Source organism: Portunus trituberculatus, chromosome 35 (assembly GCF_017591435.1).
Source record: "Portunus trituberculatus isolate SZX2019 chromosome 35, ASM1759143v1, whole genome shotgun sequence".
Taxonomy (NCBI): Eukaryota; Metazoa; Arthropoda; class Malacostraca; order Decapoda; family Portunidae; genus Portunus; species Portunus trituberculatus.
This window is the reverse complement of record NC_059289.1, coordinates 10,368,426-10,385,925: the sequence shown is the minus strand read 5'-3', so window position 1 is coordinate 10,385,925 and position 17,500 is coordinate 10,368,426. Positions and strand designations below refer to the sequence as shown.

Sequence of the window (17,500 nt, the reverse complement as noted above, 5' to 3'; positions counted from 1 at the left end):
CAATATCATTGCTCTGCAGAAAGCTCTGTAGAAGGAAAGCATTGTGCCAGAGAAGGAACATTCCAGGATTGGAAGACTGCCTGGCGCTGCAGAAAGTGACGGATGAAGATAGGAACCAGGATTAGAGAGTGTGGCCGAAGTTGAAGCATTTCGGCCTTTTGATAGCACCAGGACAAGCTTCTTGGCTGGTGTGGTGAGCGTGGGGAAGCGTGAGGCAAAGCTTAACCCCCTTCAGTACTGGGACACATTTTCTATCTTGAGATTTGTGTACGATTATACCACTTTATTAACATTAGGAAAGGTCTATGGAGATCATAAGATAAATGACCAGAGTTTTCACTATTTTGATCTCGCTATACGTTTCCGAAGCTGCATAAAATCACCAAATAGTAACCAGAATGAATATAAGAACGTGTCCTAGTACTGAAGAGGTTAAAGAACTATGAGCAAGGTACGAAGAGCTGAACTTCCAACTACAGTTAGAGAACGTGGGTGGGGAGCATTTGATATTGTGCAAGGGAGATGAAACAAAGACTTCCTGAGACTACCTGGTTAGCTGATGTCCTACCACCGAGCCGTCATCTTTGTTGCCGATCTTTGGAAAGGATTGGTCACGAGGCTGCCATTGAAATATTCTATTGATGGTGCAATAAAACGAGCTAGTGACGATAGTTCCCCTCCAAGCCCCATCTCTCTCTCTCTCTCTCTCTCTCTCTCTCTCTCTCTCTCTCTCTCTCTCTCTCTCTCTCTCTTACATGAATATTCAAAATTATATACTCTTATGAAACAACAAAAGCAAGTCAGAACTTCCGTGAGTGGTGTTACGGACCATAATTTTGTTAGTTTTAACTACTTTAAATGTAATGAAAGCACACACACACACACACACACACACACACACACACACACACACACACACACACACACACACACACACACACACACACACACACACACACACACACACACACACACACAGAGAGAGAGAGAGAGAGAGAGAGAGAGAGAGAGAGAGAGAGAGAGAGAGAGAGAGAGAGAGAGAGAGAGAGAGAGAGAGAGAGAGAGAGAGAGAGAGAGAGAGAGAGAGAGAGAGAGAGAGAGAGAGAGAGAGAGAGAGAGAGAGACTTAAGACTTGCTTTGCTCAGTTTATCGAGCTTCAAAGGCGTCATTCTAATACAATATAACCATCACATTAAACAATATTCTTATGAAAGTGAAGGGAGCGATACAAAAGACAAGAGGACAAGAGGAGAAATAAGGCAAGTCCTTCCAAGCCGGCGATCTGGCACAACAAACGTAGTCCGGCAAATGTCACGTTGTCTCCTCACCACAAAGTCCAGACGACGATACTTACAACAGTAGTGGTGGAACGCGCCGTGTTAGTGTATGGAGACGCCATTACGACTCCGATGTTAGCTGGTAAAGTTGCTGGTGAGTAAAGCTTTAACACAGACCCTAGACATGAAACAGCAACATGGAGGCGAGGGACCAACACCACGGAAGGCAAGCTACATAGTGTTGCTGTGTGTAAAGTACTGCTCAGTGTCCATTGATGCGTTGAACGTGTATACTGTAGATCGAAGCAGCGAATATGGGAATAATCCATCCTCGTTAGGAGGAAAGACACAGCACGACCCGTTGTCTCATTTTACACGGCGCTTCTCTAAATGTTAGGGTTGGTTGTTGTTGCTATTATTGTTGTTGTTATGATTATTACTGTTATTATATTGAATTTTCCTTTCTCATTTTCCTCCCGTGTGGCAGGCCTGTGCGTGCTGAGTTCAGGCGAGCATGGGTGTTAGGTAGGTGGGTTTATTTAATATTCATATGTGGAGGATGTAGAGCCGGAAATATGAACAAGAGAAACTCTACGTATCTTCTTCATTATCTGTTTAATATTATCATTACTTTAATTGTGACCTCTCTTTTACAATAATAAACTTGTCATTTGATAATATATCAACTTCTGCCGCCTGTTTTGCCGGTGGCAGAGGGTGCCGGCAGAAAAGCGCCGCGTGTGTGGCTCGTCCGACAAGCAGCTTTGCCCCGTGTGAACATCTTGTAAATACACTGAAACTCGAGCGACGTGGTGTTTCCACGTCCATGATGATTCTTACTGAAATAAATACCATTGAACAGCGCCGAGAGAGAGAGAGAGAGAGAGAGAGAGAGAGAGAGAGAGAGAGAGAGAGACACAACATGTGGAGTACAGCGGTGACAGTTTCATCTGAGACTACCACACAGATTTCGTTATGACATGGAGCCAACAAAATGAAACGCCATTTTTAACTAATGTCTTTTCCAGTGAGAGAATTACCCACTGCTCCAATCAAGATAGTATGTGTGGAACTAACTGGTTGCAGCATTCGCTTATGAGATATTTCATTTTTTCATTTCCTTATGAGTGAGTTCTCAAAATGCATCAGCACAAGGACGACGCCTCGCAGCGGAGGACTTTCTTTGGTCTTGGTATATATTCTTCGGGACGTTTCTCGCAACTCGCCACAAGGAGTGAGAGACGGAGATCAAACATGAGCGTCTAATGATCTAATTTGTCAGGAATCTGCTCGAATACTCCTGGGAAGGAAGCCGAGGATGTGTATGTCTAGGCAGAGAAGATGTCGCCCGCCCATTGAAGTTGGTGCAGAGTGAAGCTGTGAAGAGAGAGGAAACATTAACCCCTTCAGTACACACTTTACATTGAGACTTGTGCATGATCAGACCATTTCATTGACATTAGGAAAGGTCTATGGAGGTCAGAAGATTAATGGCCACAGTCTTCACTATTTTAATCTCCCACATAAGTTTCTGAAGCTGTAAAAATCAGGAAATAGTAACAGAATGAGTATGGAAACTGGCATTCTGAAGGGGTTGCGTAGGTTGCCAAAATATTGAGATGGAGACCTACTTTGATACATAACATTTGCTACAGTTAAAATTTTAGTTTAATCTGGAACTGATTTGGGTTTATTAATGCGCTGTCTTATAATCCGCTACCTTTCTTTATTAGCTCTTACTTTTTATTCTTTTCTTTATCATTGACGTTGAATATCAGGCCGAGGAGGTGAATAGAAATTATTTTATTCCTTCTACTAAAACGTACGTCGTCTTTCTATTATATTAGCTACGTGTTTTTTTTATTTGCTCATCAGCCTCTCCTTCTCTCAGTGTTCATCATTGCCTTCTTCCTCCTCCTCCTCGCTCTGGCCTTCACCTTCACCTTCACCTTCACCCTCTCCTTTCTATTACATTTTCGTTCTTTTCATCCTGGTCTTTTCTGCAATTATTGTCCTCTTTCCCTTCCATGATTTTTTTCCTCCTCCTCAGGCTATCGTTTCTTTTTCCATCCTCATTATTCTTTCTTTCCTTTTTGTTCTCGTCATGTCGTTAATTATCATCCTTGTTTTTATTTTTTTTTCCTGGTTTTCGTCCCCGTCTTAGTTTTCATTTTCATTCCCTTTCTTTTCGTTCTCAATTGGGTCTAGTCTTCACTTCTCCTCTCCTCCTCATCACCCTCGTTCTGGCCCTCCTCTTCTTCATACTTATCCATGTTTTACTCTTCCTAGTACTTTACCTCGTTATTATTTTTGTCCTCACTCTCGTTGTCGTCTTCCTTCCTTCATTTTTTCATTCTCATCTGTTTCTTCACCCTTTTTATTTTCCTGTTCATATACTCTTCCTCTTCCTCACCACTATCTATTTTTTTTTTACTGCTAGTTATAACTTTGGTCGTCAACATCCTCCCTTTTTTTTCTCTTTCTCCCCTATTTTACCTTCGGGTCTTCTTAATTACCGTCTACAAGTCCTCTCATCTCCCGCACGTGTCATTATCTCGAGCTCCGTGCGTCCCTCTGGCGTGGCTAACGTGACTAAGCCCCCATTGCTAGATCCTGTGGAGCCCTTAAAGACAGCGATGTTGCTCGCGTTTACTTTGTCGTACGTTACTTGTCTTCATTATGTATTCTGTTTCAGGTGTCTCAAATGCCTCAAGGATGTTGCGTGTGCTATGATTTTGCTATTGTGGACCAGATGATAGATTGATACATGTATAAATAGATAGATACGAGGAATGGAAGGTTGATACTAAGAGAGATGCATAAATAGACTGTTATGAAGGTAGGTATGGAGGTGAGTGCGCATAGAGATGAATATTAATGATCACTTTTATGCCTTATTTCTTCTAAAAACTGTCAGTGTGCGTGGCTTTTCATTATAGTCCTTATAAATAGATATGTGTTCAGGTAAACATATTCAGGGAGGTAGATAGGTATATAAATGAGGGAATGAATGAAGATTCTCCCTCCCTCGTCTCCTCCTTCTTGTCATTACCATATATGATGAGAGAGAGAGAGAGAGAGAGAGAGAGAGAGAGAGAGAGAGAGAGAGAGAGTGAGAGTGAGAGAGTGAGTGTGTTGTGTCATTTTGTTCTGCCCACTAGGTGCTGTCGGCTTTAACGTGGTGTGTCAGAGGCGACAAGAACAAACCTCCAGTGGCTTCATCACCCTTCTCAACACCACTGCCCCTTCACCCTCACCTTCTCTCATCCCTCACCTCACTCTCTCCGCCTTCTCTCACTTCCTACACCCTCTTTTTTACCTGTGGCAGAAGAAACGGTGGCGTGAAGTGTTGGGTACTACGTGTGTGTGTGTGTGTGTGTGTGTGTGTGTGTGTATAAAGTGTTGGGTACTATGTGTGTGTGTGTGTGTGTGTGTGTGTGTGTGTGTGTGTGTGTGTATAAAGTGTGTGTGTGTGTGTGTGTGTGTGTGTGTGTGTGTGTGTGTGTGTGTGTGTGTGTATAAAGTGTTGGGTACTATGTGTGTGTGTGTGTGTGTGTGTGTGTGTGTGTGTGTGTGTGTGTGTGTGTGTGTGTGTGTTTGATTCTGATATCGTCTCTCTCTCTTCCTCTCTCTCTCTCTCTCTCTCTCTCTCTCTCTCTCTCTCTCTCTCTCTCTGATATTATTTGTTTTATTTTGCTTTCCTCTTTATTTTCGTTTTCTTTTCCCTACCTTTATTTTTCTTTCCTCTTGCATGACTTTCTTTGCATTCCACTCCATATCACTCCTTTATGTAATTCCCATTCTTACATTCCACTACATTTACTTATTTTCGAGTCTCTACCTTTCCTAATCTTCCTTCCCTTTTTTCTCAACACTTTCACTTCGTCTTTTTTTTCTGCTTGTCATGTTTATCTATTTTTCTATTCTTTATTCATTTATTCTCTTAGATATCACAAAAACCCTCTTAAATTTAGCACCTCAGTTGATTTTTTCCTTATTTTTCTTTTATTTTGTGTCCTTCCTCCTCCTTCTTCCTCTTTCTTTTCTTCCTCCTACTCCACGTTCTTGTTTTCCTGTTTCTTTTCCTCTTTCTCCTTTTCCTCCTCCTCCTCATTAGCTCAGCCACATAACCAAGGTTGAAAAAAGTATCTATCAGCTGATTTTTCCCTTTCTTTTTACTTTTTGTTATTCTTCCTCCTTTTCCTCTTCCTTTTCTTGTTATTCCTCGTTCTCGTTCTCCTTTTCCTCCTCCAATAGATTTTTTCCTTATTTTCTTTAATTTGTGTCCTTCCTCCTTTTCCTCTTCCTTTTCTTTTTCCTCCTTTTCCTCGTCATCCTCTTCCTTTTCCTTTTCCTTCTTTTCCTCCTCTGAATTTTTCTCATTTTCTTTTACTTTGAGTTCTTCCTCCTCCTTTTCATCTTCCTTTTGTTCTTCCTCCTCCTCTTCCTCGTCCCCTTTCTCCTTTTCCTCTTCCTCCTTTTCTTCCTTTTCCTCCTCCGTAACTCACGAAGGTTTAAAAAAGAAAGCTATCTATCACAAAGGCTATTTAACAGCATTTGATCAGCGTTGCTACGAGTCTTTCCCTTCAGCGGATCTCCACGAGGCGAGGAAAACCCGTCACTCTCCAGGTGGTGCTTAATGAACCGCGAAATGAGTGTCAGATCGAGGTTGAGGAGGCAGTGAGTTAGCCGAAGCTGAAGACTTGACTATATTGAAAGCTTGACTATGCTGGCGTCTGCTGCTAGTGAATATGTGGACGCTGAGGTGAAAGTGAGGGAAATAGTGAGCAGAGAATGAAATGGAGGGAGCGCGGAGAAAAAATGGGGAATTTATTTGGCCAAGCAAGGCGAAGCAAAGTAAAAAGGAGGTCGGTGTTGGGTTTGTTTCGTGTAATGTTTGGTTCTATATTCCGCGGGTTTATGCAGCGGTGCGTGAAATGTTGTTGTGTGTGGTTTTGTGAATATACTTTCCTTGTCTTATTGTTATTATTATTATTATTATTATTATTATTATTATTATTATTATTATTATTATTATTATTGTTATTGTTATTATTGTTGTTATTATTACCATTTTCATTATTTTTTTTCTCCTTCTTCTTCTTCGTCTTATTATTATTATTATTATTATTATTATTATTATTATTATTATTATTATTATTATTATTATTATTATTATTATTATTATTATTATTACTTATATTTGTATTTTATTATGTTTTATTTGTTCATTAGTGACTTGATTAATTGATCTGGTCATCTTTTTACTTATTTGTTGATTCATTTATTCATACTTTTATTTATCTCTTATTTATTCATTTTCTTTTGTTGCCCTTGGTCAGTCTTGCCCTCTTACAATAAAAAATTCTAGTATACTACATTTTTCTCCGTGGTGTTTGAGTCCTTTATATTGAGATGCGTCGAGGAAAGATCTGGAGGCAAAAGTCTGTATTCTCTCAAACACTATTGAATTATAACATGGACACATTTTCTTGAACCCCATCAGTAGCATGCCGCATTTCCATATACATTCTGCTTACTATGTGGCGATTTTATACAGGTTCAGAAACTTATGTGGGGGATTAAAGTTATGAAGACTCCGGCCATTAATCTCCTGACCTCCATAAACCCTTCCTAATGTTTATAATATTTCTCCCCACAGCTTAGGTCATCAGTACCGTAAGTTAAGGGTAGTAGTTTCCTCTTGTTTCATTCCATCCTGTAAAATTTCCATGGTCCCTTTATTCCTTAAGGGGACATGGTGTGCTCTTCTAACTTTTTCGCTTCTTTTTTTAAACTTTTTTTTCACATAGACGTAGTTTTTTTTTTTTTTTTTTCCCGTGTGGCGTTGATAGGTTGGCCAATATTGCCGTCCGACTGTTGATATACCTGTGCGATCCCTGTATCATACGGATAAACGGAGAATCGAGTCCCTCATTCACCTGCTCGGTCTGGTGATGGTTGTTGACTGTTTCCAGCCACTTTTTGTTCTATTTTTAGTTGTAGTGATGGTAGAAGCGCTAGTTGCCCCAGACCGCCAAGTTTTCTGGGTTCGTATTCTCAAACACTTCTGCACTTCACCTCCACTATTTCAAAAGGCTATATCTAAATTTACACGAGTTTTTAAGGTGTTTTTACGATTCTAGAGGCAGAGTGACAAGATTTCTACATTATCAACTGGAAAAACACTCTTGAAAACCCCGCTAGTCATCTCTGCGGCCTTGGAAAATAGTCGTGGTGAGAGAGCAAAGCGTTTCTGAATACGGACCTTGGTGTGTGTTCTTCCTATGTATTTCTATGTGAAATCGTCTAATCGTACCAAAAATTCATGATAAAATGCATTCCAGCACTGAAGAGGTTAAGTATTGTCGGTGGTTGTTTTCCTTTACTTTAGCGTGGTATTTTATTGTCCCGTATTTCAAATGAAGTCTGTGAATTTGAAAATGTATGGCTAAGCATTTCCTTTCACTTGATTTTACCCATCGTCACTTCATCTCCTACCGTTTGATATATCTTTATAAGGAACAGTTCACAAAAGAAGGATTGGAAATTGGATGCATTAACCTCTTCAGTACCATGACACGTTTACATATTCATTCTGCTTACTATATGGTCATTTTATACAGCTTCGGAAACTTGTGTGGGGATTAAAATAGTGAAGCTGACCATTATTCTTCTGAACTCCATAGACTCTTCCTAATGTCAATAAAATCGTCTAATCATACTCAAAACTCATGGTAAAAATGTGTCTCAGTACTGAAGCGGCTAAAATAAACACCCCTTTCTTTTTAGGTTCTCTCCTTTATTCTTTTGTTTTGCTTCATAACTAAACCCTAACGTCAATAAAGTCGCCTAATGATACCCAAAACTCATGGTAAAAATGTATCTCAGTACTGAAGCGCTAAAATAAACATCCCTTTCATTTTTAGTTCTCTCCTTTATTCTTTTGTTTTGCTTCATAACTAAACCTTATTATGGCCACGAACTTAAATTTTGTAGGTATGTTCTTGGTTAAACTTTCTTTGTAGGAGCATATTTTCTTTTCGTTTATTGGATAGGAATGTCGTGTGACGGTACGCGAAAAGTTGCGCGAGGAAAAGTTTGCGAAGTACTTGAATCTCTTGTGATGCTACTCTGGAACTCTGCCAAACTTTCTTAAGCAGGAAAAGAAAAAAATAAAGAGGAGGGAGAGCATAAAGAGGAATAAGAGGCTCAGGTCAAGGAGGAGAAAAAGACAAAATCAAAAGAATACGACGAAGATGAAAAGAAAGAAAGAAAAAAGAATAAAGGAAATACAACAACGATGACGACGAAAAAAGAAGAAAAAGTCGTAGAAGTAGAAATAGAAGTAGAAGTAGACGCAGAAGAAGAAAAGAACAACAACAACAACAACAAGAACAACACCAAGAGGAAGAAGAAGAAGAAGAAGAAGAAAGAAGAATAGGGTCATGAAAAGAAAAAGAAAAAAAAACTAAGGGAAAAGAAAAGGATAAAAGAAGAAGAAAAAAAGAATGAGAAGAAAAGTATAGGGAGAGTACAAGACATGCAGTAATATTTTCTTGTGGAAGGGAAGGAATGTGTGGTCTAGGAGGAGAGAGGGGAAGCGAAAGAGGAGTAAAACGAAGATATAAATGTAAATGAGGACGAAGAATAAAAAAGAGAGGAGTTGAAGTAGAGTTTGTTTATAATTCTCCGAAGCGCCACTAAAGCCGTGACAACACCCACCAGACTCCTGGACCAAAAATACATCATGAATAATAAAAGAAAGACTACAAGAGGAGAGCAACATTTCGGCCGCATTGTTTTTATTCCTCTTCCTTTCTTCCTTCCTTCCTTCCTTCCTTCCTTCCTTTCTTCCTTTCTTTCCTCCTGAACGTAAGTGTACCGCAGTTGTATCGCCAAGGTTCACTGCCATTAAAAGTGATGTAAGCACTGAAAAATAATACTTGTGTGTTTTCTTTATTCTTTTATTTTTCGTTTTCTTTTCAGGTTTTGTTAACACTACCACTGGCTGACCTGTATGTCTTTGCTGGTGTATTTTTCTAAAGGCTGTGATTTATTTATTTATCTATTTTCATTTTTATTTATTCCTTTGTTGTATTCTATCTATGTTATTTGTTTATACTTGTTATCTAATATTCATCTTATTTATTGAATGAATGGCATAAAACATTAGCAGATTCAGTATTGTTCAGTGCCTCAAAAATTCAATTCCTCCATTTACTAAGTCGACATAACCTTCCAGACAACTATTCTCTCGTCTTTAATGGCACTCAACTGCCCACCTCTTCTGCACTGGACATCTTCGCTCTATCCTTTACTTATAATGTAAACTGGGAACTTCACATCTCCTCTCTTGCTAAAGCAGCTTCTATATAAGTTAGGCATTCTGGGGCGTCTCCGAAAGTTTTTCTTACTCTCCCCTAACTGTCAACTCTGTACAGAATCCTATCCGCTCATGTTTGGAATATTCTTCACATGATTGCAGGGTTCCACTCATTCTGATTTACTCGTAATATAGATAGGCTGGAATCAAAAGCTTTTCGTCTTATCAACTCCTCTGACTCACTGTCTTCAGCTTCTTTCTCATCGCCGTAATGCTACTACATCTCTTGCTATCTTCTACCGCTATTTTCATGCCAAATGCTCTTCTGATTTTGTTAAATGCACAAGACTTTCTTCTTTCTCTCACCTGTGTTCCGTCCATCTCTCTAACGCAAGATTTAACTTGTACTCTCAATCATTCATATCTATGAGTTGAACTCATTTAAGAGGGAACCTTCAAGACACTGATCTCATTTCTTTGGCTAACTCTTTTGATAATGTTCGGGGACCGACACCTCAGTGAACCTTTTCTAAATCACTGTTTTTGTTGTCCTTGGTTAATTTTACCATCTTACATAAAAAATTATATAAAGATGAAAATACCTCCTTGCTATTAAATGAATCACAAACTTTTCTTAGAATCTGTATTAAAGAAAAGTATCTTTATTCTGTCTTTGAAAATGTACTAAATTCGTTTTTTTTTATTCCTACTTATAAATCTTGTACACGTAAATCTTAGGCCATTGTCTTTCACCAGCCTCCTCTTGATACATGCGCCCCATAAGCTTGCATCACAGATAGTGTGTTTCCCATTTTTCACATCCCCATTATCGGCGGCCTCTTGCATCACATCATCTTTAAAAAGCTTTCGCTACACTATCAACAGTGAACATAACGTAAAGGAGAAAAATGACCGAAGCATTTTTCCACTCCACCACCAACATTACCACCTCCATCCATCCATCTGCCCATCACACATAATCCTCATCACCGCCACCCACCATCAGTATCGCCATTACCACACGTCTCCCTCCTTCATCATAATAAATCTTTAAAATTCCACTGCAGGTCAAGTGCCTCCCTTACCTCCATTTACTCTGTTTACTGTCCATCTATTCCCGAAAAAAAAGTGTATGTGATTTTTGGCACTCTGCGTGTAATGTAGTCAGATTGTTATAGAATAATTAAGTTGGAGGGATATAATCATTAGCGTCTTTACACTTGCTACGTCGCTGTCTTCATACCCGCGTCAAGGTGGACCTTCCACTACACCCTGTCACATTACATCGAGCTGCTTCTATATGTCACTCCTGTCCAAGATAATTTGATGCCAGAGTTGAGAGTTTCGAACGTGTTTCCCTGAACTCTACAACACCTCACCTGTCGGCTTGTTCCAGAATCGAAACCATTCCGATAAAGACAAGAATATCGCCAACCTTTTTTAATCTCTGTTGTCTTTCCGGCTACTTCGGGACATTCCAATAAACTCTTCACTCGCATGTGTTGTGTTTGCTACCAGTGAGTGTTACAGCTCATAGAAATGGAAGAAAGAAAACCTTCACAAAAAGCAAACAGAGCTACACCTGACAGGACTGGGACAGATACAACCTTCTCCACTTGTCTCTAATTAGCGGCTGTTTATTCCAAGCTACACAAGGTTAAAGTTGATCGCTTCACACATTACCTGCTTCTTCTCTCTCCTCAAAGTCGCTATTCATATCTTCTCCCTTCTCCAGGTGTCGTGGATTCGAGGGCGGGACTTGAGGATATTGACAGTGGGTCGCTACACCTACACGACAGACCTTCGCTATGAGGCGCTGCACCAGAACGGCACCAACCAGTGGACGCTTAGAATCAGGTCAGCCCAGCCACGTGACCAGGGCACCTACGAGTGTCAGGTCAGCACGAAGCCAGTCAAGACCTTCAATACCTTCCTGAGGGTGCTGGGTGAGTGTCTACAGCAGGAGGAAAGGATGAGAGTGACTACATGAATGACAATATACATGATAGATAACTAAACATAAAGAAACATAAAGAATACAGTGTATACGTGGCAGTCCCCGAATATGACATCTAGACCTGTCTCCACTTATCATCAATGTCCTTGAATTTACCTAATCTTTATAATCTTCCTATTGCCTATACTGAAGAGCTAATAACCGACAGTCAACTACCTTTCACACAATAGCAGGGGAAGGAGTGTTGGGAGGAGTTTTGGGAGTGAATAATGAGTGGAATCAGAGGAGGAGGAAGAGGAAGAGAACGCAAGACAGGAGGAGGGAATGATGGAAAGGGAGTTGCAGAGAATAGATGAAGATATGAAGAAACAGAGAGAGAGAGAGAGAGAGAGAGAGAGAGAGAGAGAGAGAGAGAGAGAGAGAGAGTGAGAGTGGGGAAGGGGGATAAGAAGGGAGAGGTGTCATGGCAACAGCTGGAAAGGTAAGAGGGGAAGTAGAAACGAAGGTGTATTAGATCCATAAATATTCTCTTGTTTGTCGAGGAGTGAAATAGAGAGCGAGAGAAATGACGGAGAGGGTAAGAAAGGAAGTAAATATGCCAACAAAAGGGAGGAAAGGAGGGATAGAAAGAAGAAAGGAAAGCACGAATGATGGACACACTAAGAATGAAAGAGAGGAAGTTGGTGTGGGAGGAAGAAAGAAGTGAATGGAGTGATGGATGCATGGCGTGAGATTTTGACACGCCAGGACAGACAAGCAAACAGGCACGCGTATAGACTGACAGGCAGATACACAGACAAGTACCCTAACAGACAGACAGACGCATACTAACGCTAACAGACAGACAGACAGACAGACAGACAAACAGATGGCGATGTAATGTTATATCGATAAGTTATTCTAAATAAAAGTGGAGAGAAGAGAATAGATGAGAGGATGTGAGAGACAGACAGACAGATAGACAGATAGAGAGAGAGAGAGAGAGAGAGAGAGAGAGAGAGAGAGAGAGAGAGAGAGAGAGAGAGAGAGAGAGAGAGAGAGAGAGAGAGAGATCACAGATGATAAAATTCATGGTTGGCCCAGAAACACAAACCCTCAAAATATATACATAGAAATAGATAGCTAAATAAATAGGAAAAAGTAAATAAAGTAAAAAATTAAAGGGAAACATACACAAACAAGCACAAGACACACCCATCAGACAGACAGACAGACAGACAGACAGGTAGGCGGGAGGGAGGCATGCTATTAACACCTTCAATACTGCGACACATTTTTTACCTTAAGATTTATGTACGATTAGACCATTTTATTGACATTAGGAAAGGTCTACGGAAGTCAGAAGATTAATAGCCACAGTCTTCACTATTTTAATCCCCCATTTAAGTTTCTAAAGCTGTGTAAAATCACCTAATAGTAAGCAGAATGAATATGGAAATGAGTCTCAGTACTGAAGGGATTGACACCAGTATCATGGCATAGGGTGGTGTTATGATGAGGAAATGTTAATGATTGACGAGGGTCGGTTTGGCAGTAACTGTGAACAAGTAAAAGCAAGTCTTGGAGAGATGGCGGCCCGATGAAGTTAAATGAGAAGAATAATTGTCAGATTTTGTGATGAATTAAAAGATCAAATAAGAACCGGCCCGTTCATTAGCTGTTAAACAGCCGTTTCCATCACTTAACACCTTCAGTACTGGAATACATTTCTACCTTGCGATTTGTGTACGATTAGACCATTTCATTGACATCAGGAAGGATATATAGAGGTCAAAAGATTAATGGCCACAGTCTTCGCCATTTTAATCCCTTACACAAGTTTCTGAAGTTGAATAAAGTCACCAAATAGTCACCAAAATGAATATGGAAACACGTCATGGTACTCAAGAGGTTAACTGGACTTCACTCTTACTTTCTCACTCCACGAAAGGACTTGAACAGAACTGCACATCTAGGCGAGCAATGTCACTATAAGACGTGCATCTTGTATTGATTAGAGTGTGAGGGAGATTACTGTTGTTAATCCCTTCAGTACCGTGCCGCGTTTTCATATTCATTCTGTTTACTATTTAGTGATTTTAAAGAGCTTCAGAAACGTATGTGGGTATTAGAATAGTAAAGACTGGCCATTAACCTTTTGACCTCCATAGATTCTTCTTAATACAATCAAAAATCATCTAATCTCACCTAAAAATCATGCTAAAAATGCGTTCCAGTACTGAAGGGGTTAAATGTAGTAAAAACATTTCTACAAAATGAAAGAAAAATATGAAGGACCTCTGCAATGAAATGTCCTCTTTACTCATTCCATCTACATAACTCAGTGATATTTAAATGCACAAAGCTTTACAAACTCAAGGCTCATTACAATACCACAGGCATCCATAACATTAATCTGAAATTGCCGAACCAATTAAAAACTAAAGATAAGTGGCAATGTGTTTGTGTCAGTGAACCAAAAAAGAGCGTATAAATAACCAAACACTCGTTCCATTGATCCCTCAAGCCCCGTTCACTTCTGCTTGTTACCGTGATGGAAGGTCAGCGCCAAACCCGCCTCCCATTTCCTTCCTTTATGTGAAAGCAGTTCAAGTTCTCGACATTTACACATACAAAGTCGGAAAATATTGTGACCCGAGCCTACTTTTTTTTCTTACTTAATTAACTCCTTCAGGACTGAGACGCATTTTATCCTGATTTTTGGGTATGATTGGACGATTTTATTTGCATTAGGAAGTGTCTATGGAGGTCAAAAGATTAATAGCCAGTGTCTTTGCTATTCTAATCCCAGCATATGTTTCTGAAGCTGAATAAAATCAAATAATGAGCAGAATCAATATATGAAAACACGTCATGGTACTGAAGTGATTAATTAATTCTATCAATGTGTATATTTATTCATTTCATTTTTCTTTCAATTTTCACCTAAATGCATCAAGCTCAACTTTTATTTTCCTTGGCCTTCCAGAGCCGCGCGGGGAGATCCTGGGCTCGCCTGACTTGTACGTGCAGAAGGGCAGCATGATCAACCTGACGTGTGTGTTGCATGACCTGCCAGAGCCGCCCCGCTACGTGCGCTGGTATCACAGCAACAAACACCACAGCAACAAGGTACGTGACACAGATACGAGTTGGTCTGGATTTCTGCCCCGGGATTCTTACTTTCTCAGACTCTCTCTCTCTCTCTCTCTCTCTCTCTCTCTCTCTCTCTCTCTCTCTCTCTCTCTCTCTCTGTAAAAACAATGGAAACGAAGAAAATTGTCCCAAAGGAGTATTATTATCATTGATCTCTTCCCTTTACACACAGGAAAGGAAAGAATAATAATAGATGGCGGTGAAAGCAGTAGTCTCTCATTATTTTTTCCTTGTTAATCATTGTATCATCTGAAAACACCAAGTCACGTGAATCAGCGGTAAATGTTGCTATAATGGTTCAGTTTCTGCGTCATAAAAGCCATGGGAAAATCAGAAAGAAATGTGTATGTCCCTTCCTCCTTTGTATGTGTGTGTGTGTGTGTGTGTGTGTGTGTGTGTGTGTGTGTGTGTGTGTGTGTGTGTGTGTGTAATTCACCATGGTCGTCTGCTGGTCACCCAGCCAGTCTTCCCCATTACGGAGCGAGCTCAGAGCTCATAGACCGATCTTCGGGTAGGACTTAGACCACAACATACTCCACACACCGGGAAAGTGAGGCCACAACCCCTCGAATTACATCCCATACCTATTTACTGCTAGGTGAACATTAAGAGGCTTGCCCATTTGCCTCGCCACTTCCCGGAACTCGAACCCGGGCCCTCTCGATTGCGAGTCGAGCGTGCTAACCACTACACTATGCGGTGTGTGTCTACACTACGCAGTGTGTGTGTGTGTGTGTGTGTGTGTGTGTGTGTGTGTGTGTGTGTGTGTGTGTGTGTGTGTGCGTGTGTGTAATTCCCCTCGGTTGCCTGCTGGTCACCCAGCCAGTCTTCCCCATTACGGAGTGAGCTCAGAGCTCATAGACCGATCTTCGGGTAGGACTGAGACTACAACACACTCCACACACCGGGAAAGGGAGGCCATAACTCCTCGAGTTACATCCCGTACCTATTTACTACTAGGTGAACAGGGGCTACACATTAAGAGGCTTGCCCATTTGCCTCGCCGCGCCGGGATTCGAACCCGGCCCTCTCGATTGTGAGTCGAGCGTGCTAACCACTACACTACGCGGTGTGTGAGCTTACAATTTGGCGTATGTGTGTGTGTGTGTGTGTGTGTGTGTGTGTAATTCACCTCGGTCGTCTGCTGGTCACCCAGCCAGTCTTCCCCATTACGGAGCGAGCTCAGAGCTCATAGACCGATCTTCGGGTAGGACTGAGACCACATCAACACACAACACACACCAGGAAAGCGAGGCCACAATCCCTCGAGTTACATCCCGTACCTATTTACTGCTAGGTGTGTGTGTGTGTGTGTGTGTGTGTGTGTGCCTTCGTCTTATTGACAGGATGATAAGAACCTACCAAAGTATTTCATCTGAGTATATCTGAGGGTACCGTGGGCAAAGCTATCCTGCGAAAATGAGTATGCAGTGATAGTGACGTGACAGAATAGATGACAATGACGTATAATACATTCTAAAGTAGTCTCTTATTCTCAGACTTTCTTCTCTCACTATGATATTTGTACGCGCTGAAGAGATGCATCATTTCCATTTATGATCACTAAAATTATAGGAAATATCCTTTTAAATTCAAGCAACTTCCATTAGAGCCTGGAAAGATAAGTCAGAAGCATCTAAAAATATCATGACAGTACCATGACAGGTTTCCATATTCATTATGCTTACAATTTGGCGATTTTATACAGCTTCAGAAACGTATGTAGGGATTAAAATAGTGAAGACTGTGGCCATTAATCATCTGACCTCCATAAACCTTTCCTAATATCAATAAAATCGTCCAGTCGTACCTAAAGCTCATGGTAAAAAACCGTCCTAGTACTGAAAGAGTTAATCAGCTGCATTATTCACACACACCTCCACTTAAGTATGTATGTCTTTGCGTGAATGTTCCTCAATTTCTTCAATGATCCAGTTTTGACCTCTTTCAAGGTATCACTTTCAAAGGCTGATGATTTCCTTGGTCTCTCCCTCTCCTTCCTTTCAGCCAGCCAACGTAATAATAACGACCTTTGAATATCTAATGAACCGATGTTGGCAGCTGAAGGCAAGGATCCCGTGCTTCTCTTTAAGTCTCATTTCTCCCCACCCGCCCACTCTTGCAAAGATTGTTGGTATCAGATTAACATTTTAAACTTTTGTGTGTGTGTGTGTGTGTGTGTGTGTGTGTGTGTGTGTGTGTGTGTGTGTGTGTGTGTGTGTGTGTGTGTGTGTGTGTGTGTGTGTGTGTGTGTGTGTGTGTGTGTGTGTGTGTGTGTGTGTATGTGTGCCTTTCTGTGTGTGTGTGTGTGTGTGTGTGTGTGTGTGTGTGTGTGTGTGTGTGTGCAAAATTGTGTTTCTGTTTGTCATATTATATCCTTTAAACTTGTACGTGAGTTGTGAACTTTTACCATTATTCTTTTTTTTTTCTCTCTCTTTTTTGTTCCGTTGATTTTTTTCTTTTGGAAGTTTTGTTTAGTGTTGTAAGAATCTGGAGCGTTGTTGACTGGCTTGAATGCTTTATGTTTTTCATTGTTTAGATGATTAAGATTGTATGTATTCACGCCGCGACGCATTCCTGGTTTCCTGAGGCGTTGTGTCTATCAATACAATAACTTTTTTTTATTTTGTGGCAAGCGGTTCGTTCATCTTTTGTATTTGATTAGTCTGTTCGATTGTTGTCATTGCTATCATCAATATTGTTCTTTCATTTCTCTCCAGCTGTAAGCATTCTATGGATATTAAATTTTCACGGAAATATTGTTTGATATTCCATTTCAGTTTAATGTCTCTGTGACGCTATCAA

General features: G+C 40.5%; 1 protein-coding gene across 5 annotated transcripts in view; it reads left to right on the top strand.

Moving 5' to 3' along the window:
* LOC123513281 (zwei Ig domain protein zig-8-like) overlaps nt 1–17,500 on the top strand; it is a 75,503-nt gene that overhangs the window by 50,416 nt on the left and 7,587 nt on the right. For all 5 annotated transcript variants that reach the window (XM_045270356.1, XM_045270354.1, XM_045270352.1 and 2 more), the window contains exons 3-4: nt 11,339–11,549; nt 14,529–14,671. In XM_045270356.1, coding sequence (XP_045126291.1) covers nt 11,339–11,549; nt 14,529–14,671 — 354 coding nt within the window. The remainder of the gene's footprint in view (nt 1–11,338; nt 11,550–14,528; nt 14,672–17,500) is intronic.